At 47.2% G+C, this 22630-nt stretch overlaps 1 protein-coding gene across 9 annotated transcripts in view; it reads left to right on the forward strand.

Moving 5' to 3' along the window:
* The window catches only part of XPNPEP1 (X-prolyl aminopeptidase 1), a 48495-nt gene extending 29732 nt beyond the window's left edge, over positions 1–18763 (forward strand). For 7 of the 9 annotated variants that reach the window (XM_081074945.1, XM_081074948.1, XM_081074947.1 and 4 more), the window contains 13 exons: positions 571–652; positions 2132–2342; positions 3924–4013; positions 4645–4695; positions 5925–5983; positions 6115–6192; positions 8103–8174; positions 10019–10079; positions 11513–11582; positions 12478–12651; positions 13370–13446; positions 14564–14662; positions 18211–18763. In XM_081074945.1, the coding sequence (XP_080931071.1) occupies positions 571–652; positions 2132–2342; positions 3924–4013; positions 4645–4695; positions 5925–5983; positions 6115–6192; positions 8103–8174; positions 10019–10079; positions 11513–11582; positions 12478–12651; positions 13370–13446; positions 14564–14662; positions 18211–18339 (1253 nt within the window). In that variant the 3' untranslated portion in view covers positions 18340–18763. Of the gene's footprint in view, positions 1–570; positions 653–2131; positions 2343–3923; positions 4014–4644; positions 4696–5924; positions 5984–6114; positions 6193–8102; positions 8175–10018; positions 10080–11512; positions 11583–12477; positions 12652–13369; positions 13447–14563; positions 14718–18210 lie in introns of all 9 variants that reach the window. The other 2 variants (XM_081074953.1, XM_081074946.1) reach the window with 2 other exon arrangements.
* Positions 18764–22630: the final 3867 nt, after the last annotated feature.

The following is a 22630-nucleotide window of genomic DNA, read 5'->3' on the forward strand; positions in this document are numbered from 1 at the left end:
TGTAGGCGGGCCCTGGACCCAGCCATAGTAGCACAGCTGACCCTTGGGTGGGCCTCTCTGACTCACTGCTTTTGTTCCTCTGCTGGGAAGCTCCACCTCCACAGGGCTCACACTGACCCTTCGTAACAGGGAGGGCCTCATTTGGCTTCCCTCCTGGGTGGGTCTCAGTTTTTCCACCCTAGGTCATTTGCCTCAGAAGGGAGACAGCTCTTGGCTCCTTCCCCTTGATTTGGGAGTGCCAGAGGTTTTTCTGCGGTAAGGCCGGGCCTGGCAGGTCACCACCAGGTGGACTATTTCAACTCTTTGTTTGGAGGCATTTCTCCTGTTTTCTTACTAATAACTCCTCCATTCCCTTCTCCTGGGACCAGTGAGGTGGTGGTATAAGAAACAGTTCTGGTGCCATCACATGGCGGACATGAGCAATTGCAGCTCAGAAGTAGAACCAGGAAGTACGGCTCCCTGCCTTTGAATCCTTCCATAGTAAGCCGTTCCCTTTCCTACAAGCCACCCCCTTAAAACCTCAAGTCAGGCAGGTGACAGGGACCCTTTTTTTCTGTTTGTTTGTTTTAGGGCTGTTCAATCTCCGAGGATCAGATGTGGAGCACAATCCGGTATTTTTCTCCTACGCAATCATAGGACTAGAGACGATCATGTGAGTGTGTCCCACACCTGAAAGTCTTTCCCCACAGCTGCTCAGAGTCCCAGTGTCCCCTTTCTGGTCTGCGCCCACCAGTCACTGCCTGACATTCCGCTGATCCGCTGCTTTTCTCCTGCTCTTCCCTTTCTTGCCTATTTTACCTTTCCTTTCTTGTCTTCCTTAACAGTATTCATTTATATCCTGCCTCTACCCAAATGATTTGCAATCTGTGAAAGTCTGTATAGTACTATGAGATAAAGGAATAAGTAGGTGAGGACATCAGAACAAAACCGAGTGAGGTTAGCTCACGAAATTCCTGCTGCAAAGTCTTGTTTAGGCCACATGTTTGATTCCAAGTTTTCTAGCAGCCAGTAAAAAGGGTGTATAGACCCAGTTACAAGGTACACAATCCAAGATCCACAATGCAAATAAACCCAGTTGTTATGAAGGTCAGAAATGACACAGGAAAACCCCAAGTCCCATGTTATCCAACCATCAGTTTGTCTTTTAAAGTTTCTTGTGCCTTCCTGCCATTGCTCTTCTATTTGGACAGCTTTTTGCATTCAGACAACATTTATTGAATGCCTGTTATGTGCTAGGATCTCTATAGGCTGCTGGGATGAATGAAACAGACAGGGGCCCAGGTTAGAGTTGGGGAGATGAGTATCTCCTCGGGGATTCAGGCACACGAGTGGGGACTAACTTGTCAGTAGGATGGCTATAAGTGTTACAGCAGGGGCTTGACCTAGACTTGGGGTCAGAGGAGACCCTTGGGGGAAGCAGTATTGAAGCAGAGATTAAGGGTACATGTGAGTTGGCTAGGTAGATGAGGGCAAGGGGAATGGTGATCGAAGCATAGGGAACAGCATTTCAGAGGCTCTGGGCAGGAGAGACCACAGTGCTTGTGGATGACCTGGAGTGGGTCAATGTGGTCAGAACACAGAGTGGGAGCCCAGAAGGTGAGCAGAGGCCACGTAAAGGAAGTTCAAGGCCTTGAGCTCTTACCCTGAGGTTATTTGGGAGCTATTGAATGGGTTTTTCACAGGGTATCACATATTCAGGCTTGTAAATCATAAAGAATATTATGGCTGTGAAAACTAGGCTTGGGTAGGGAAGGCTGGAGGCAGGGAAACCAGATAGGGGGCTGTGGCACTAATCCAGCTGAGAGATGGCAGTGACTGGCCAGGTTGTAGTTAAAGCTGGACAGATTTGATGGAGATTTAGGCTACTGGTCCAAAGATCTTAATGAAGGAGAGAAAGAGGAGCATCAAGGAGGACAGTGCCCAGGTCCTGCTTGAGGAATTGAGTGGATGGTGACAATATACACAAAAACAGGGGACGCAGTTTGGAGAGCAGGATTTGGGAATGGAATGGGGAGGAAGGGAAAGCTGCTCGGTTTCGATTGCCAGAGGACAGAGCCTGTTGTATGTGTGTGGGTCACTGTTCTCATTCATGAGCTCTCCTTCTGTCACCTCACCTCTGGCCCCTCTGCAGGCTCTTCATTGACGGTGACCGCATAGATGCCCCCAGTGTGAAAGAGCACCTGCTTCTTAACTTGAGCCTGGAAGCCGAATACAGAATCCAGGTGCTTCCTTATAAGTCCATGATCAGCGAGCTCAAGGTTCTGTGCACCAACCTCTCCCCAAGGGAGAAGGTGTGGGTCAGCGACAAGGCCAGCTATGCTGTGAGTGAGGCCATCCCCAAGGTTGGTAGCCGCTGAAGCCCGTCTGAGCTCTGTCACACGCCCTTCCCAGCCCCTTCCCAGGTCTGGCGTTGCATGGCTTTGTCTTTGAAGCAGAGGTTGTTCAGGTAGATCTCCGGGACTGGCTCTCACGTCAGAGGTGTCATCCCCCCGATGAGCCCTTTAGGCTGGAGCCATATTGACAGGCGAGGGGCCTTAGAACTCACCGAGGCCTGTGTTTTCCAATGTCTGACATGAGAGATGATGTCAGGTGCTGCACATTAGTATTTAGGTTGATTTAAATGTATCTGTTTTAAAAGTGTTTTAGTGTATACTAGAAAAAAATATAATAGCATGTGAGATCATGAAAATATGAAAAAGTTTTAAGAGAAAGTTGAGTTTAATGAACTAAGTTGATTTAAAGATAAAGAAAAGACGTGAATAAGAGTCTGGGGGGAGGTAGCTAGGATAAGAGCTGTCCAGGTGGTATGATAATGCCCGAAGTTTGGAGAACATTACTCCCCCCACCTCCAACATTTTATATGTGAGGAGATCTGAGGCCCAGAGAGGCTTTGGGAGTTGGGGATATGTCAAAGGTCAAGTTGTAGTGATAGACCTGCTCTTAATTGAGCTTCTGCTGGGTGGTGCTAGGCAGCTGATACAAGTTCCCTCATTTTAACTAGGGCTCGGGCAGGACTGGAATCCAAGCCACTTTAGATGTCACCTTTTTGACTGTCCTGCCCTGGGCCTCTGGTGCCAAGTGACCTTTGGCAGAGAGGGCCAGTGATGTCGTTCTCCATCAAGCTGGGGAGAGCTCAGACCTGGTCCTGTAGACCTGGCTTTCCATCACACCCTGTCCCTGTCACACTGTAAGACACTCGATTACTCAAAGCTTTCCTTCTTGGACCTAAGTGGGGATCACGTCTGCCTTCTCTGTTTCCCGAGGGGCGTGTATGTGAAAGAGAATAGAGGGTGGAGGGAGCGGAAGCCCTTTGCAGCGCTCTGTGCAAGTGCGAGGCGTCCTACTCCGTCCCCTCCCCGTAACACAGGCTGGATCCTAACTTGTTCTCAAATGAGGAAGAGTTTTTCCCAGCCCTTGAAGATCAGACCATGAATAGTAGCTGACGTGTGATCCCTGAGTGACAAGGGGGAAGGAGCATGAGCCCTCCCTCGTCAGTCACGTGTCTCCCGAGACTTTGGGAAAACACCTCCTTTGTGTAGCAGTAAAGGGGTTATTTTGGTCAAGCTTTGATCGCTTGGTGAACTCTGACCACCACCATGGAGGCTTGAAAAGGAAACATCTTGCTGATGGCTGGCAGTCAGCAGTCTCAAAAGAGCTAAGGGGGTGAGGGACAGAAGAGAAATACCTTGTTGGATGTGCTTTATCTTCCTGGAGGAGCTCAAGCCTCTTTTGTCTTGTTCAGTCATCAACCAAAAGAAGAAGCAGGTCTTTGGGCCCTAGGGGTTGGCCAGCTGGGTGGGTCCTGAGCGGGAGCTCTTCAGAGGATTGGTCTGACGTGTGGTGTACTGGGTGCAGAGCGATTGCCTTGGTCGTGGGTGAGGGGGCCAGGCTCCGTTTCCCATGCGCTTGCCCTTTGGCCCTAGGATCATCGCTGCTATATGCCTTACACCCCCATCTGCATCGCCAAAGCTGTGAAGAATTCTGCCGAGTCAGAAGGCATGAGGCGAGCTCATGTGAGTAAAGCAGCCTGTGCAGAAGAGGGGATGGATGGTGATCAGAAGGCCCAGCTCCCTCGCCTGCTTTGTGGCCTTGAGATTGGCACAGGTTGGAACCTCTCTGAGCCTTCTGGTGTTAACGAGAGAATGAAATAACACAGTCAGTGGGCTCCATCTTTGCAAAGAATAACATAGAACACAACGGAGATACTGATGATGATAGTGTAGGTGATGGTGATGTTGGTGAAGCTGAGGATGAAGAAGGTGAAGCCTCTTAAAAGGCCCAGGTTGTGTTTGAAAACCAGTGCGAAGTTTAGAAATCTTTGGGGCCCAGAGATGGCTTTTGCCAGTGGCCTGTCTTTCCCGACCCCTATGGGACAGGCATGGACCTTCTGGGGGAGCTGCGTGTGCTCTGAGGTGCGTGGGCCCCTTCCTGATCGTGCCTGACCTGCTGAACGGCCCAGGAGCCCTGCCCCTGACAGTGGGAATTGTGGCAGGCTTGTCACAGGGAAAGCCCGCCTGTTGGGCCCTGATTGCTGATGGTCTGTGCCCTGCAGGTGCAGCTCTCAGTATCACATTAGGGCTGGGCTCTGATGTGCTCATCTGATTCTCAGTAATAACTTTAAAAATGCCTTCATTGTTTGAACAGATTAAAGATGCCGTTGCCCTCTGTGAACTCTTTAACTGGCTGGAGAAAGAGGTTGGTTCTTAGTCTTTGTTTAATTTATGGATATAGATTGTCCAGATTCTAACCGTGATTCTCATGCGATTCTAACCCTGACACCCTCCATACTCTGGTGACCATGAAATCTATGACCTTGATCTGATTTTAGCGCTCTCTTTTAAAAGTTGTTCTTGGAAATTTGTTGTGTGTGTATTTAAAAATTCTTTAAGTGTAGAAAATAGTAACAAGAAAGAAATTCCTTAACAGAGTAGGAATTTTAGGTTAAGGAATTATCTTGTAATTAAGTGGAACTTAATTATAAGGAAAAATGACTCAGGATAATATTATAGGCAAACTGATTGTATTAAAAGAAAAAGATCTTTGTACGTTTTGAACTTTAATTTAAGCCATTTAACTTTTTATATTAAATTGACTCTTGGTCATTAGTTTCCTGAGTTCTTTGTGCTGTTATATAATATCATATTCCCTTTAAATATTAAATAAATAACTTTTTAAAAGTAGCTTAAATTGGGAAAAAGAAAATACCACACTTATTGCAACCAGTAAAACTATTATTCCACATTTGGCTATTGTTCATCTGTGTAAATCATTTTTTTAGTATAAATCATTTTTACATGTCTCTCAATGTACAGATATGATTTTGTTTATTTTACTAACTTAATATGATAGTGTGAACATTTTCCATGTACTTTGAGGCTTTAAAAACATGATCCAAATGGAGACTGTATTTAGTGGCTAGACTGATGTATTTACCCATTTCTCCTATTTTCAAATGTGTAGGTTTTTAATTTTTTGCTATTTATTAATATTAGGTTGGTGCAAAAGTAATTGTGGTTTTCGCAGTTATTTTTAACCTTTTGAACTGCAGTTACTTTTGTACCACCTAATAACTGTAATTATATCATTGCATTTATCTTTATTATTTATTTGGGATGACTTTCTTAGGATGATATCCTTGGAGGGGGTGCTTTTGAATTTTTATACAGGTTTCAGGATGTAGTACTGAGGTAAAATAGTTGAGTGAAAACTAAACAGATAGAAACCTTTCTACTTTAGATAGCTTTGGTAAGAGCCTTTGGAAATTCCCTCCTGGTGAAAGATGAGGCATAAGCTGTGTCCTATAGATTGGACAGTTGAGACATGGGAATTGAGGGAAAAAAGTAAGCTTTCAGTGTACCCTCTTTAATATGTAGGAGACACATGACTTATCACACCAGACGATTTATAAACAACTTCTTTGTTAGGTACCCAAAGGTGGCGTGACAGAGATCTCAGCTGCTGACAAAGCTGAGGAATTTCGAAGGTAAGGGTCTTCCTGGGGCCCTATGAACCTTGTATTTATTTCCTTGGTGAGTTAAAGGAGGCTGGGAGGGCCCTGGTTATTTGCACATGAGAAACCGTGCAGCCACTCTGCTCTGCGCCTTTCTGTTCCAGGCAGCAGGCCGATTTTGTGGACCTGAGCTTCCCGACCATTTCCAGCACGGGACCCAACGGCGCCATCATCCACTACGCGTAAGGCCTGCGGACAAGCACACTGCCCGGCTTCGCTGCTGCTTCGGCACAGGAGCCTGCGCAGGAGAGAGAGTGTTTACAGACGCCCCAGGGCCCCCTTCTGTGTGTCTGCCGACACTGTTCTGATACGGGAACTAAGACCTTTAAGGTCTCGTTTTCTCCAACTCCCCAAGCCTCTACCTTTTGGGAGCTTCCTCTTGGGCTCTGATGTAAGGCACTGTCAGGCTCCATGAGGTACTCAAACGGCTTGTCCCGCCCTCTTTTCTGAGGCTGCGGAAGCTGTAGGCATAGCTGTATTTATAGCTGTGTTCATAGCCCTGGAATCACGGTGATTAGAATTTTCTAGTGTGTTTCCTGATGGCAGCCTTCTTGATAGACTAGCCCCCCAAAACTTCTTGCCAACAAAACTTGTCACTAGGTTGTGGAGTAGCCTCTTATGGGTAGGAAGATAATAGCAACCTCTCTTCCCTCCCCATGGGCTTGAAGCCTGGTACCCCAGCCTCTGGGGCTTTTTATCAGGTGACCTATAAGAGTCCACAGACCCACAGAGCCCAGTGACCCTGCACTGTGAGATAAGAGGGGTGCTGACAGGTTTAGAACAGATGGATCTGCCTGTGGAGATGGTGGGAAAGGGAACTGGCGTGGCCACCCACGGGGCTCCAGCCTCAGCTTTGCCCTGTCAGGTGGTTTTGCCTTGTGTTGGGCACTTGGAGTTCTTTGCTTCCTGTCTGTGATGTGCAGTCAGGGAGGGAACACTTGGTCTGTCTCCCTCTGCTGTCCTTGGGCACAGGTTCCCCCACACCCCCTTTTTATAATTGCTTTTAGAGTTTTTAGTCTAGGGGCAAATTCTGAAGCTGTTTGAGGGAGATGGTCACAGCTGTGAGTGCACAGTTCTCTCACATGAATGTTTCTGTTCCAACATTAAAATAGCAAGAGGACTTCAGCTTTTGTCTGATGTTTAACTCAGGTGATGAATTTCCTGGCTGGATACTATCCTAGAATTTGCACATAATCAACACATTAAAAACTTTCAGAACAAGGGAGGAGACTTTGCTTCTCCTGTGGCGTTTGTTCATGGCAGGGCGCTGGAGCTGGTCCCATGTCTGGTTGGAATGGCTGTTGACGCCCTTGTTGCCTCAGGGGTGGGTGGTGCCTGGAAATGAAGAAGCTCTCTCAGCTGCAGTGCAGAGACTTGGACTGCTCTCGTCCCTTTTAGCTTTTCCCAGTGCAGTGACACTGTGTGGAAAAGGCACAGGGAAAGCAGATCACTTTTTAAAAATACCTCATGTTCATTTGGAAAAAGCGCTACAGCTTAAGAGCATCACAATCCACTCCTTTTCCCAACAAAAATCCCTTGAGTTTTTCTTCCAGATTGAGACACTTACCTGCCTTCTGGTGGTCTGAGAACAAGTGGGGAGGCTCCTAATGGGGTCAGGACTGAGGGAGGGATATGGAGGCAGAAGCAGGGGCCCGGGGCCCCCACACCCACAGACAAGTGACCAGCCTGAGGCAGGGGCCCGGGGCCCCCGACACCCAGAGGCCAGTGACCCGCCTTCCCTGTTCCCAGTTCCCAAGGCTAGTTTGGTCCTGTTGTGTCTATTGATTATTTTTGCAGTTTTTAACAATTATAAACACCTGTTTTGTTCCAGAGACGAATGGAGGTAGATATTAATAAAAGAATGTTATTTTACCTTCTCTTGAGCTTTTTATCTAGTTGTGGCAATAGGCTGACTGGGTCCTCAAATAGTAGACGGTTAATATGAGTTGTAATAATTAAGTTATTTGGTAACTTTGTTTTTTGATATAGTGTCAGACTTATATAAGTTGTAAGAATAATATAAGTATGTCCTCCTCCTGGATTTCGCAAGTGTTTACATTTGGAATAATTAATTTTTAATTAACTTTCTTAGGCCAGTCCCTGAGACGAATAGGACCTTGTCACTGGATGAGGTGTACCTCATTGACTCGGGTGCTCAATACAAGTAAGTGAGCTGGGGCAGCCACACAGCATAACTGCTGAGTCAGGACGGTTGAGCCAGGATGGGGACAAGCTGAGCTCCAGCCGAGAATGCTCAGCTTGTCATCTCATTTGGCGCCGGCCCCTAATGGAGTCGTTCCTATGTCTTGTCCTTTTTTTCTCCCCTACTTGAAATAGCCCAGTTGTGACTCTCTTCCCACAAAAGACTGTTTGATAGAAACATTTAAGTCCTTTGCTGGAAGTTCAAATTAAATAATTGAAAGCAAACTCTTAGAGCCATTGGAAAATCTACCCCTGCTAGCTCCCTGCAGTTGCCACAGCTTAGGGCCTTGTGGAGTTGGGGCTTAATTTTGAATGAATGAATGAGAAACAAAAGTTGCCCCTGAATTTCGTTCTTCATGTCTTGCTGCTTTTACACTCATCTTTTAGATTGGTTTCTTAGAGGAGAACGCAAGCTTTGGTAGGCTCTTGATGTGGGGCCCATGAGAAGGGGCTAGGGTAGGAGTTATCTGCACTGAGAGAGCACAGACAAGGCTTTTAATGTCCATTCCGTGGCTGCCGGCCGACTTAAGTATTAGATGAGCTCGGCCAAGTCCATAGGAACCACAGATGGCCTTGGGGGTTGGTAACAACAGCCAAGAGCTAAGCGTATTGGGATTGCTTGGGTAATGGTGTCAACTTTGGTTCACTTCTAAATTTCAGCAGCATTCCGGAAGTTATCCTTTCTATGTCAGGGCTGTGTGTTTGGGTATTTTTAGGGGCCAATGAACTGCTTGCTGTCCTGACAGGAGGAATTGGGAATTTGGTCCTTTTTTGCTGGAAACAGGCTCGTATGTACTTTGTCCTCCTCCTTCTCATTCATAATCCCCGTGATGGTGTCTCCCGTGAGACAGTTCTCACACTGTAGTCCAAGAATGTGTGTGTCAGGGCCTGACTGAGTTCACTGCCAAGACGTTGGGCCATCCTTGCATTCACACTTAGTCTCATTTTATTTTGTATAACAATCTTATTGAGATATATATAATTTATATACCATACAATTTACTCACTTAAAGTGTACAATTACTGGTTTTTAATATAATCACAGTTGTCTAACCATCACCACAGTCAGTTTTAGAACATTTTCATCACCCCAAAAAGAAACCCCTTTTCCATCTCTAGTCACTTCCCCTTTTCCCTATCCAGGGAACTGCTGTTATACTTTCTGTCTCTGGATTTGCCTGTCCTGGACATTTCATATAAATGGAATTGTATGGATTATACTATATTCGGGACATTTCACATACATGGAATTGTATGATCACATTATATTAGATTCTGGACATTTCACATACGTGGAATTGTATGATCATATTATATTCTGGACAGTTCATATACATGGAATTATATGGACTTCTGTGCCTGCCTTCTATCACTTAGCATGATGTCTTCAAGGTTCATCCATGTTCTAGCATGTATCAGTACTTCATTCCTTTTCATTGCTGAATAATATTCCATCGTGTGGATAGACCACATTTTGTTTATCTTTTCATCAATTGATGAGCATTGGGGTGGTTTTCACCTTTTGCGTATTATGAATCATGCTGCTATGAACATTTGTGTACAGGTTTTTGTATGCACAAGTTTTCAGTTCTCCTGGGTATTTACCTAGGTGTGGAATTGTTGGGTCATAGGGTAACTCTTTGCTTAACCTTTTAAGGAACTGCACACTTTTCCTAATCGTCTGTACTGTTTCACATGTCCACCAGCAGTATATGAGGGCTCTCATTTCTCCACATCCTCACCTGTCTCATATTTGAGCAAAAGCTTATTTTGACTGAAAAGTAATCTGCCCTTTCTTTTTGAAAGGGATGGAACTACAGATGTGACCCGGACCATGCATTTTGGGAACCCTACGGCCTATGAGAAGGTAAGGTGTATGGAGCAGGAAACTCAAGAGGCCCCTCTGCTTTCTTAAGAGCGTTGCTTTTATGAAAAGGGATTGTATAAATAAGTAAAAATTACATGTGGGATAGTAAAAGAGCTCATTACAGTAGAGACAGGCTTATCTGCTTTATGCGGTCCATTTAATTATTGGAGCACTTTTAGAAACATTCTGTCTGCTAAGGTCAAAACAGCTCAGATTCAAGTTTAAACAGCTTTGGCCTTCTCCTGAGTCAGGAAATCTCTTTGGAGATGGGAGTGGGATAATGAAATACATGCTTTTTACAAACAGTATCTATATTTGATTCTGAAAGCCACCTCCTTATTTTTTCAAGTTCAACATTCCTATTTGTAGGCTCAACTCTTTAGGACCCCTCTTCAGTGACATACTCTGCTTGGTTTCTGGTCTGTCTGGCAAGAAAAGGAGGAAACAGCTGTGAGGTAGAGAGAGGAGTCTGGAGACTGGGCTTCTGCTGTTTATTGGCTCCATGACCTTGAACGAAGCACTTAGACCATCCATAAAAATGGGGATAAACGTACCCATTTCCAAGGCTTCTTAAGAAGGTTCCATGAGCCCAGCAAATTCCCAAATCATAGTCATTGAAATCTGAGCCCTCCAGCGAATGTTGTTTGAGTCTCTGAGTGAATGTCGGGGAGCTCCTTCAGGAAGTTTACTCCAGGAAGAGGGTTTCATGTGATGCAGAGGGGCAGATTTCATAGCTTTGGTTCCTTGCCTTGTCCGTGTATAGGTACCAGCACCTTAGAAGAGTTTGACCTGGGTCCACGTACCTTTGGTGTGACTCTTTATGCTGTGAAAATAGCCCCAGATCGGATCACTGGCAAGCCACTAAGTTTCCAAACAGCGCTTTGCTTGTCCGGGCAGTAGGGATAACCCCTGAGTGTAGCATGGTGGAAGGGAGCACAGATGGTGAAGCAGGACTGCCTGTCTGAGGCCAGATGCTGCCACTGAGGGACTGCACTACCCAGCATGCACCTCATCTCCCTGGAAAATGCGGATGACAGCAGTGCCTCTGTTACGAGGTGTGGGGTTAAACGTACAATGCCTGGCCCAGAGGAATAGCTCAGTAATGTTAGCTAGTGTCATCAGTCCTTTTTATTTTCCCAGTTTTTCTAAGGCTCAGATGACATAGAGTGTGTCAGAATGCTCATTATAAGAGAAAGATCTGTGGGGTCATCTCTTTGACAGTTCTCTTTTACTGACTTAAATTTCAAGATTTTCTGGAAAGTTGGTCCCAAGGCCAACCTTTCTTTCTACCAGACTTTTTTCTCGTTACTTTGATTTTCTGTGTGGTATTGCTAAAAATTTGTCAGAGGCAAGGTTTTCTGAACTACCAGAAAGCTGCAGGACCAGAGCTCCCATGCCCTCTGTGCAACATGCCCCCTGGTTTTCTTTGGCAGGAATGCTTCACATACGTCCTCAAGGGCCACATAGCTGTGAGCGCAGCCATTTTCCCAACTGGAACCAAAGGTAGGTGGTTCCTTCTGTCATAGGGCTTTTTCTTGTTCAGGCATCAAACACCTGTCAGTTTGAGTGAAAGGACATGTCCCTACCTGTCTGTGTCAGACCCCAGCCCACTTCTGGCCCAGCCGGGGTAAGGGGGTTGCTGTGTGCAGTGTGTCTTCTGGAAGCTCAGAGGGCCTCCCAGGGAGCCAGGTTTAGGGTTGGGCCTGGTGTCCGCTGTGTGTGTCTGTCCTGAGCACTGATGACACACGCAGGTGGCTCTCAGAGAGGACAGCAGGTGTGAGGGCTGCAGCACCTGAATGGTATATGGTGCAGCCTCTGGTCTGCTCTTCAGCACCAGGCCAGCGCCTCCTTTCAGGACCCTTGGAGGGATTTATTTTACCGGAAGCTGATTTTAGATATATACCTTCTTGCTTGAGGACTAGTGGGTGGGGCATTAGATGGGGAGTTGACAAGACCTGGGCCTTGAATCTTAGGTTGGGCCTGCACTCCTCTCCCTGGGTACCAGTTTCCTCATCTGCTGGGCCTGCCTCCCTGCTTGCAGCCTGGTTAGAATCTCATCTTTGTAATTCTGAAACCTCAGGGTCCCAGAGCTGGGAAGGGAATGGCTGTGTCACCTAACGCAGCCCTTACCTGCTGCAGGTGACCCTGCCCCCTCATCAGCATCTGGGCTAATGGTCCTCCAGCTTCAAACTGAGCTCTGACTGGCTGAGGAGCTGTCCTCAGGAGCTCTGATTGTTAGAAAGTTCTTCCTTCGGGGCTGAAATCTGAGCCCTCCAGTAACTTACCTGTTTTCTGTTTCACCCTCTGGAGCCAAACATAACAAATCTAATCTCTAAAGTGCTTTGCAAATTGAAAAGTACTGTACAAATATCATCAAGTGGCTCTTTGTGTCTTTCAGGCCACCTTCTCGACTCCTTTGCCCGCTCAGCATTATGGGATTCTGGCCTGGATTACCTGCACGGAACAGGACATGGTGTTGGATCTTTTCTGAACGTTCACGAGGGTCCTTGTGGCATTAGTTATAAAACGTTCTCCGATGAGCCCTTGGAGGCAGGCATGATTGTCACTGATGGTAGGTGCCCCTCACTCAGAGGGTGTGCTTGGCTCCTCCAGCCTTTTTGAAAGCTCTGTATTGTTTTTTATATTTTAATTGTTTTAAACTAAATTGGAAACAATTTCCCCTTCCTATTACCTTGAATTAAGTAACAACAATATCAACCTTTTATAATTATAAAAGCGATACATGTTCATGGTAGAAAAAGTGAGACTGGAACAGTGTGAAGAAGAAAATTAAAATCATTTGCAATCCAACCACCCAGGGGAAACATGACTTAATATTTTGATATGTTAACTTTTTATATTTGTAATATTCCTTTTTTTGTCATCGAGCTTATCTTGGAACTATTGTCTGTCTTCTGCTTTCTAAATATATTTCCTTTTCCCACATCATTACCCAATTTTTGTGAATGTATTTTAATGCCTGCATCATTATGCAGCACGATTCATTTGGGGGCCACCCTTCCCCACCCCCCCACTCCTGTCCTCCCTCCTCTGCAGTCAGTTTTCAGGAACTGCAAAGCCTCCCTTTCGGTACCTCAAATGCCCGTTAGAAATGGCCTTCTGCGAGAAGGAAGCATCTCGGGGCTCTTGTGTCTGGATTGATGGATTGACGGGCCCTTCATCTGTTTCTCCTCCCCCTTCAGGACGGGGCTGTCATCCCGGGTGGGAAAGCTCTGTGGGTATTTCTCCATACTGGGCTGCTTCTCATTTGGGGATTTGGTTTGTTTTAGAGCCAGGGTATTATGAAGACGGGGCTTTTGGAATTCGCATTGAGAATGTTGTCTTGGTGGTTCCCGTGAAGACCAAGGTGAGTAATTACGTATTTATTCATTTTTAAGAATTTCCTTATTCCTTAATGGGGAAGATGAGCCAAGACCTTCCCCCGATATCAGGGCCTCTCCTCTGCAAAGCCAGAAGGAGAATCCTTAATGAACTGGGACCTAGAATGAGTTCACGGAATCCCAGGCAGGCCCCTACTTGATGTGACCTGGGCTGAGTTACTAGAGGCAGCGTCTTGTCATGAAGTCTCCTCTGCTTGGGGGTGCTGTTTAAAGGCCCCGTACAGACCTGATTCCATTTTCAGGCCTGGAAACTGTATTTTTAATAAATGCCCCAGGTGATGTTTATCAGGCCAAGCTGAGGAATGCTGAGTTATCCCCTGGGTCAGGCCCGATGGGCAGGCAGTAAGACAGGTGTTTCGCCGCTGCCCTCTCCCCCCTCGTCACCAAGAGGTCACAGGGCTTTAGGTGCTAAGCTTTACCTAAAAGACCTGTTTGCTCCTCCTGCATTGGTAACTATGAAGATTGAACAGGGGGAGGGAAGTGGTTTCCTAAGCCTCCAACAGGGTCGATTGGAGGGATCTGCCTTCTGCTTCCGTATTGAAGTCACTGTTCTTGAAAGTGACCCCACGTCACTCCCAGAGACCCAGCATGCTGTTGTGTGTCCCGGCTGGTCCATACTGTGTGGAGTGGACATGCCTGTTGCCTGTCACCTTGGGCCTGGCTGGGTCAAGGCAGGGTCACATGGCTGACTGTTAATAAAATGATGTGGGGGATTATACCCCTGCAGAGTCTCGAGAACCCAAACTGGTCACTCGCCTGAGCCCAGATACTCCCACACCCGGCCCCTCCCTCCCATCCATCACAGGAGGCATGAGTCTTGTGGACCTGCTGCTGGACACCCCTGGCACCGCTTGTTTGGCTTTCCCTGGTGGCAGACTGTTTGCGCAGCGGAGCCGCTCCTGGCAAGTGGCATCAGCTGTTCCTATCGTGCCTCCTGTGCCAGTTAAAAGTGTGACCAGCTGATCATTTCTTGCTTCCCAGTTAACGGGGCTCTGAGGAAGGGTCATGGCTGGTGGGAATGACCTCATGGTGGTTCACGTGGTAAAGAGCTGTAAAGCTTCTGTTTCCTTCCTTCTCCCACAGTATAACTTCAATAACCGGGGAAGCCTGACCTTTGAACCTCTAACTTTGGTTCCGATACAGACCAAAATGGTGGATGTGGATTCTCTTACAGACAAAGAGGTAACGAGGGTTGTAAGGGAAGGCAGAGTGTGTGTGTGTGTGTGTGTGTGTGTGTGTGTGTGTGTGTGTGTGTGTGTGTCGGGGGGGGGGGGGAGCCACGCTGCGTTCTCTACTCCAGTCTCACTTTTTAAGTCAGAGGTGTAGGCCTTTGCGTCTGATTATCCCAAGTGTCCTGAGCACTAGGTGCTTTTCCTGTATTTGTTGGGCCAGCAGGTAGAGGTAATCCTGCTCCCCCACCATCGTGGGGCTGTAGGGGTTTCTGGGTGGGAAGTGTGTGGCATTGTTTTCCTGGAGGGCAGGAACCATAGCTGCCGTGAGGTGTGTTTAGCAAACATGGGCCACGTGTCTTCTCCAGAGAAAGCAGATGGGTGGTGGGGCCTGTTGGCTGTTGCACATACCAGATTGTTTTCTTTTATTCCATGAAACATTAAGGAAACGAGAAGCAATGTCTATTATCATATAGATTTTCACAACACAGGTGATACCTACTATTCTGGTCACTCTGGGCTGTGACCACCTTCATGAAGCAGGAGCATAGCAGTGCTCAGCAATGAAGCTCAGAGTGTTTGTTACAGGTCCAGAAGCCCCTGCAAATCCTAGGTGGGTCTCCAGGCTCATGAGGCTAGGGAGGTGGCAGGTCCAGGAGCCTGGAGGACGACTTGAGGGATCAGGCAGGTGACCAAGGTCAGAGCAGAGACCAGGGTCAAGAACAGGGCAGGAGCTGTCAGCCCTGGACAGATAACGCACTTCCCAAGCCAGAGTGACGGCAACCAGGACACAAACTCCAGAGCGAGGCAAGTGGTCGGAAGTGCTAGCAGAAGTGAATGACTGGCGGAGCCAAAGGCAGGACAAGCATGGCGCTTACTCAAGAAAGAAAAACCTTTTGTTACCCAAGGCAGCCACTGGTCTCATCCCGGGGGCTTTCGAGTGCTTCTTGAGGCAGGAATGTGTCCTCAGTGGGCCTGCTTGGGTCTGGTGCTTGGCTGGCACTAAAGAAAAGTACCTCTGAGACCAGAGGAGCCCCTTCTACAGGACTGTGGCACAGGGTACTCCCAGCAACAAACCTCTTCCCCCTTACCCACCTCGCGTATGGGTGACGGGAAGGTCACCCACTGCCTGCTTAGCTTTCTGCTGTACTTGGACACCTCTGCTTGGCCATCAGGGCCTTGGTTCCGCCAGACATTCCCTCCACAGGACGTAGACGGGCCCTGCGGTGCTGGTTTATCCAGCTTGTCGATGGACGCAGAGCAGGGAGCAGCCTATCGGCAGCACAGGGTCAAGTGTGTGTCTTTAGGTGGAAGAGACCTGCAGGGGTCTGGGGGCTTTCCTCCTGCCCCGTGGGCAATGGCTTAGATGAAAGGGCACTAGAATGCATAGGTGGGCACAGGAGCCACCCTGCTTAGAGGCCTGTGCCCCATAGGGACCAGTCTCTTGTAGTGGCTCTCGGGCACAGCTCCCCATGGCTTAGCAAGGGACTCTCCAGTAGTCAGTCACTGCGTACTGTGGGAAGCCCCAAGTCATGGCTTCCTACCCATGATTCTAGCTCACGCAGTCCTTGCTGTCCACATAACGTGTGCAGTCAGGAGGCATCTCTCCCAGATACATTCCACTTTATCCAGGGAAATAGTGCATGAGGAAGGCGAAGGGAGGCCAGTTTTCCTTGAGGGAGGAGGAGTTTTATTAACCTGTCACTCACAGCCCACCTGTGACACTGGACATAGATGGCTCTGTCTTATCCAGGGTTCATTACTGTACCTTGCACACTCAGATCACTGAACTGTTCTTTTGGGCTATTAGCTTTATAGGGCAGATATCTTCTTACCCTGGGATCATAGCACTTTCCACAAATGACAGTAGATGACAGTATTTAACACTAAGCAGAGTACATTTATCATCTCTTTTAGCAAAAGGGCCCCTTTCCCATATAGCGCTCAGTGCATCTGGGGCTTCATTCCGTTTGAAGATACGATAATATCTCACAACAGATTCTGTTCATGGGACTTTTGAAATACCTGGCCCTTTATTACCTCCCAAACAGATTATTTTAGCTGTCACTTTAGGGAATGTTGGGGTTGGGTCAGCATTCCCATCACTTGTCACCAGGTGGCAGCAGGTCTTTGGTTGGACAGGAACATGGGCAGCTGCAGACTGCTGGGGCCTTTGGGATGTTGCTCAGGCCCCTCTGAGGTGTCCCCGCTCCTTCACCCCCCCACCCCGCCCCATCCGAAAAGGCCCTGGGAGTGGCCCAGGGTTGGCTGCTGTGGTCACCTTCACTGTTGAGCTGCTTTGCACTGCAGACTGCCTTGTAGCCCGGCTTGGCCTTGCTGGGGACATAGCAGTCTGCTTCCTTTAGACACTACCTGGTCCCCTACTCCCAGCAGGGGCTAGTAGGCTGTTATCGGCGGGGACTGGAGCCCTGGCTGGTCAAAGCCAGTTGGCAGCACCACCCCATCTTCGGCCCTTCTGCCTTGAGGCCTCTTGTACCCAACTCGATCCCTTAGCCCGCTTCTGTACCTGGTCCAGACCATAGTCCCAGAGGCCATGCTTTTGTGACACCACTGCCTCCCAAACGGTGTTGGGCTCATACAGCAGCCACTCCCACGGTGGTGTCAATTTTCCCAGCCTCGCTGCCCTGGGGGGCCGTCAGGCCCACTCAGACAGTGAAGAGAGTGGGTGGTTGTCTTCATGGTAGAACTGGCTTCACTCCAGCCTTTGCCCTCCTGCCCACCCCCTACAAGGGGAAGATTTCACACTTTTCTGGCTACAGGACTTTTACCATCAGATCCAGTGGACCAGCCCCCACCCAGGCACCAGGGCCTGGCGGCCTCCTTCCTTCTTAGCTCTTTTTTGTCTCCTACTATGGTGGCCACATTCAGTTGAGAGTCTGAAAGTCAAGCTTCGTGCCACCCTGCAGCACCACCGTCCTTGGCCACCAAAGGTTTGGGGTTTGTCTAGACAGCCACACTCTCAAGCCCCACATCCTGGTTTATTCAGCTTGTCAGTGGGTGCAGGGTAGGAAACTGGGCGTGTTGGCAGGCCAGCTCCAGGTGTGTCTCAGCAGGAGTCTTCACCATGGTCCAGGGCTAGCTTTCAGGCCCTCTGTTTCCTCCCCCACCCCAAGATGGCTCAGGTGTGAGGAAATGAGGCCACTTTGGTATGTGCAGGAGCTGTGAGACCCCCTGCCTCCTCTGTCTTGTAATGGCCTATGTGGATGGCTTCCAGAGTCCTGTCAAAGGCAACACCTGGTTACAAGTTACCCTCTACCTGATTAGGGAAGCCCCAAACCATGGCTTTTCATTAGGTGTTCACGGTTCCCTACAATCATGGCCAGTCCACATGCATAGAACATTCCAGGAGCATTTTCACTGTGTGCAATGTGGCCTCGTCCCATCTATCTCCAGGGAAATAGAACCCAAGGAAGTCACATGTGCATGAGCAGGGTGAAAGAGTTTTGTGCCCCTTTCGTCTCGTCTTGTGATCGCCGTGCGTGGGGCCTGTGGTGAAGGCATCTTGCTGAACACGTCTGGTCGTCTTTCTCCTTCTTGTAGTGCGACTGGCTCAACAACTACCACCTGACCTGCAGGGATGTGATCGGGAAGGAGCTGCAGAAACAGGGCCGCCAGGAAGCTCTCGAGTGGCTCATCAGAGAGACCCAGCCCATCTGCAAACAGCATTAATACCTCCATTTACAAAATGTTTTTATAAAATGCTCTGGGGAAAGGAAGAAACCTGGCCAACCCCTGACGACTTTTCCCCTTTCCTCTCCTTTCTTGCCTCCCCTTTTTACTTTTAGACTTTAAGAACTGAAAATCTTCTTATCCTCTTTGATATTTTTCTTGCAAACACCTGATCTTTTATGATTTTTTTTAAATTGTTGAAAATGAGCCAAGAATAAAATTGCTGCACCTGAAGCAGGGTCCCCACGAAGCTGAACACTCATCAGGGGAGATGCCCCAAGAGCCACCGTGAGTTCTCTGGCCAGAGATGCTGAAACGATAAGTGCTCTGTACGGTCAAGTTCCAGGTGCTAGTAGTACATTATTCACCTTAATGCTCATGGGACTGTATTTATAATTAGTGAATAAAATGTCAGAAGATGCTTTGTCTCGGCTGTCTCTTTCCTCATAACACTGCCATCCTGCATGTCAGGCGACCTCATCCTCAGGGCTGGTGGCCTCTGGGACAGTCGTTTCTAGCTGGAAGGCCCACTTTGAGGGGGGATCCCTGGCCTCCCTCCATGTTATCTGGCTTAATTGTAAGCCCTTTTTTCTTTTCTCTAGAAAACCTAATATTTTGGTATTTGTATTACCAGTTTTTCTCTTTCTGGCTTTAAAATGTCATTGATATACAGAAAAACAATGAAAGATAATGTAGAAAGAGAGCCTCCCATGACCACCCTACAGCAGACACGGTAGATATCTCACCCATAGCACCACAGCTCACATGGTCTCGTTGCTTGTAGGCTTTCTCTTGACTTGCAAACGTGGGGCAAGTCTATGGGGCCAGGAGAGCTAGTGTCCCTGCAACCTCAGACTGGCCAGGCTGGGGATGGGAAAACAGACTTCCTCGCCCCTTGGCTGGGATGTCCCAGGCAGGGTCTACACTGTCTTCTGGGGTTTTCCCGTGGGATTGAGCCCTAGTTGTCCACTGTGATAACTCGTTTAGTAACACACCCTTTAATTTCTCCCTTTTGGTGTCTCCCTTTCCCTTCTCCCACAGTGTTTCCTGGGTCCATCCTCCAATAAATTACTTACATGCAGGTCCTTGTCTTAGGGTTTGCTTCTTTAGGAACCCAACCCAAGACATACCCTGGAGATATAACTGCTATTATCTGTTACATGTTTTTTGCCAATTTCTTTGTAGTCAGTGTTCAGTAGCATATAGAATAAGTCTGCGTGTACATATAAAAGACTACGAGTATACACACACACATATACTCACACACACCCCTTGTACAAAAATCAGGTCATTCTGTACATACTATGCAATTTGCTTTTTTAACTTGGCGATATATCCACATTGGCGATTTTTCCATATTGGTACATATAAATCTAATTATTTTTAATGACTGTATACTATATTTCTATTGTATGGCTATTTTTTTAAAATTAGTCTTATTAAATCTCAAACCACATCTTTGATTTGGATGGCTGTGAAAGATGAATAAATGTAAGCGTATTTTGCCCATTCACCAAAGCATAGTTGGTAATGTCTGTTACTTTCTCCAGCTGGTGGAGCAGGAAATCAAATGCACTAATCTTGAGTTACCATTCAGAACCAAGGTGGCAGCAAAGAAAATGTTACTAATCAGGTGAGCCTAAGTTGGCAGAGTGCCTAAAAAACTTGCCAACTTTCCACTGCCTCCCTCCATTCTTTTCTCTCCAGGTCCATTGATTCCAACTTGTGATGTGGGAGGAAACAAGATACCATGGCTAGTTCTCAGGTTATATTTGTGATGTGGCCTCACAATAACAGGATGTATTTTGATCACCAAAGATCAATTCTTGAATGCTTTCAGTTCACACTCACTCCTGTTTCTAATACGTTCCAAAGGATTGGACTCAAAGAGGAGTTCATCCTCCAGCGATAAGACGTATTAATCATGTTTCTCACCCATTGTCTAAGTCAGAATCCCTCCCCTCTAGGACCCTGGTCGTCGTTTCTGATACCCTGAAGTTTTCCCTCTCTCAGGAAATGGGAGCTGTAAATTGCAGTTGATTTGGAGTTGAAACAGACCATAACCCAAGTGCGACGTCACCTCCACTGTACGTTCATCAAGCAGTTAGCCTGTCACTTCCTAGGCAGGCTCAGAGCGAGGTTGATTTAATTGGCTCAAGCCCAAGAAGCAAAGTTTCCTGGTGCCGGGTGCCTGGAGCCTCCTGCCTGGACCTGCATATCTTGGCATTTATATCCAAGACACATAAACGAGGTGAGATGGCCCCAGACAGATCTGTACTGTGCAAGAGCTCAGAGGGAAGATGAGATAAAGACGTGGAGCAAAAGACTCAGTCTTCTTCACTTTTACATAAATGATGAAAAAAAGGTTAGGTGCAAAAACAGGTATGATACTGAATTTATGGAATAATTCCAGGGAAGCTGATCTTGTGTTTTGTTTTTGTCTTGCTCACTTTGTTCCCTTGTGAAATTTTATATACAAGGTAGTGAGGATTCAGGGAAGGGTACAGACGTGGGGCCTCCTCTGTGAACACCCCAGGGGCTGACTTCCAGAGGCTTGTTTACCCTCTGGTAGACAAAACCCATCTGTGTCGCTCGCGCCGTGAGAGGGGCCTGCCCCCACCATCCCAGCCCTCAGCACTGGTCCAGCCCACGGCCTGTCCTGGCATCCAGCGGCCCAGCACTAACAATCAGTCATTTCTCACCAGGTGGGAGCGGACGGTTGTGAAGGAGCCGGTGTACTCAAACCACGAGGGAGGTCTTGCCCTGGGGGTTTCCGACAGCTGGGGGAAACTACACCAGCAGTGACGTGAAGATACAGTATGCGGCACTCGGTCACACTCCCCAAGCAACAGCTCGAGCACTGGTGACTCCTGGGGAAGACGGCCAGGTACAGGGAGGGCTGGGAGAAGGGAGAAGGGGTGCTTGGCAATTTTAAAGCCTGTACTATGGTTGCTAGATGGTGACAGTAGTTGGAGTACAGAGTAAGAAATTCACAGGATTGGCGTTTAAAAACAAAACTGCAGATTCTGGCGAGGTGGTGGCAGTTGTGTCATAGTTTTTAAGTCTCTCCAAATCATTCCATAAAAGCAGAGAGACTCGGAAAGCAAAACCAAAACTCGTGGATGAGACTACACCAAATATAGGTGACAAGTGTCCCCATAAATCATTAGTAAGAGCAGGTACAGGGTAAACGAGCGGTGTTATCAGTATTAGTGCAGGAGGCCGGAGGAAGCAATGTGTGTGTGTGGGCGTCTGATGGACCTGAGAACCCCGAAATAACCATCAGGAGCTCAAAATCTCTGAGCCAATTTGAGAATAGCTATGGAAACAGAGTGGTTTGCCCACTTCAGTAAGTGAGTGTGAGGGTTCGAGGTGTGGCCTGTGTGGGGGACAGGAGAAATCACTGTCCCAGGAACTCCTAGGACAAAGTCCCACACTGATGAGAAACTGCTGGGAATAGGATCCAAAGCTGAGGAGAGCAGGTGCAGTAGAGACAGAGGACAGAGAAGGTTCAGTCAGAGGGAACAGCCAGGAGGTCACAGAAAGTAGGTGCTGTGTTTTTGAGCACTTCACAAAATCAACGACAACAGGGGGAAAAGGGGGACATCTGGCGCCCTAAATAAGAAAAATATTCATGTTTAAGTCTCCCAGAAGTTCAGAGAAGTAAATTTCACATGAAAATGATACTGTTTCAAAACACATTTACAGATTTAAAAATAGTATATACAAGAACAACAAAACAAAAACAGACATTTAATGAGAATTAGGAATTAGAAAAAAATCATTTTAAATATGAAGACTAAAAGGAACATGTGAATGAATAAACACAACTGAGAATGTCTTAAGATAAAGAGAAGATGAATAAGAGGAAAATTTTAAAAAACATCAAAACAAAATGAATAAAAGGGATTTAAGAGAGAGTGACAAATACAGAAGATAGGCAAAAACATTCAACATTTATATAGTAGGTTTCCCCAAAGAAGAACACTAAAGCAGAGAAATAGAACAAATATTAAAAACCATAATTCTAGAAAACCATAATTCTAGAAATATTCCTGAGATTAAAAAGCCCCCAAAGTTTGAAACTACACATTAAAGGGGAGCACCCCAAAACAGAATAAGTACACACTGAAGGGGAATACCCCAAATCCGAGTAAGGAGACCCAGAATGACCAACAGGACATACTATAATAAAATTAGTATACTTTAAAGAGAAAGAAAAAATTCGTTAGTGTTCAAACAAATGATCCAGTAAGTTATAGTAGAGAAAATATGAGATTGCCGTCAGCAC

The sequence above is a fragment of the Rhinolophus hipposideros genome (assembly GCF_964194185.1).
Source record: "Rhinolophus hipposideros genome assembly, chromosome: 15".
NCBI classification, from domain to species: Eukaryota; Metazoa; Chordata; class Mammalia; order Chiroptera; family Rhinolophidae; genus Rhinolophus; species Rhinolophus hipposideros.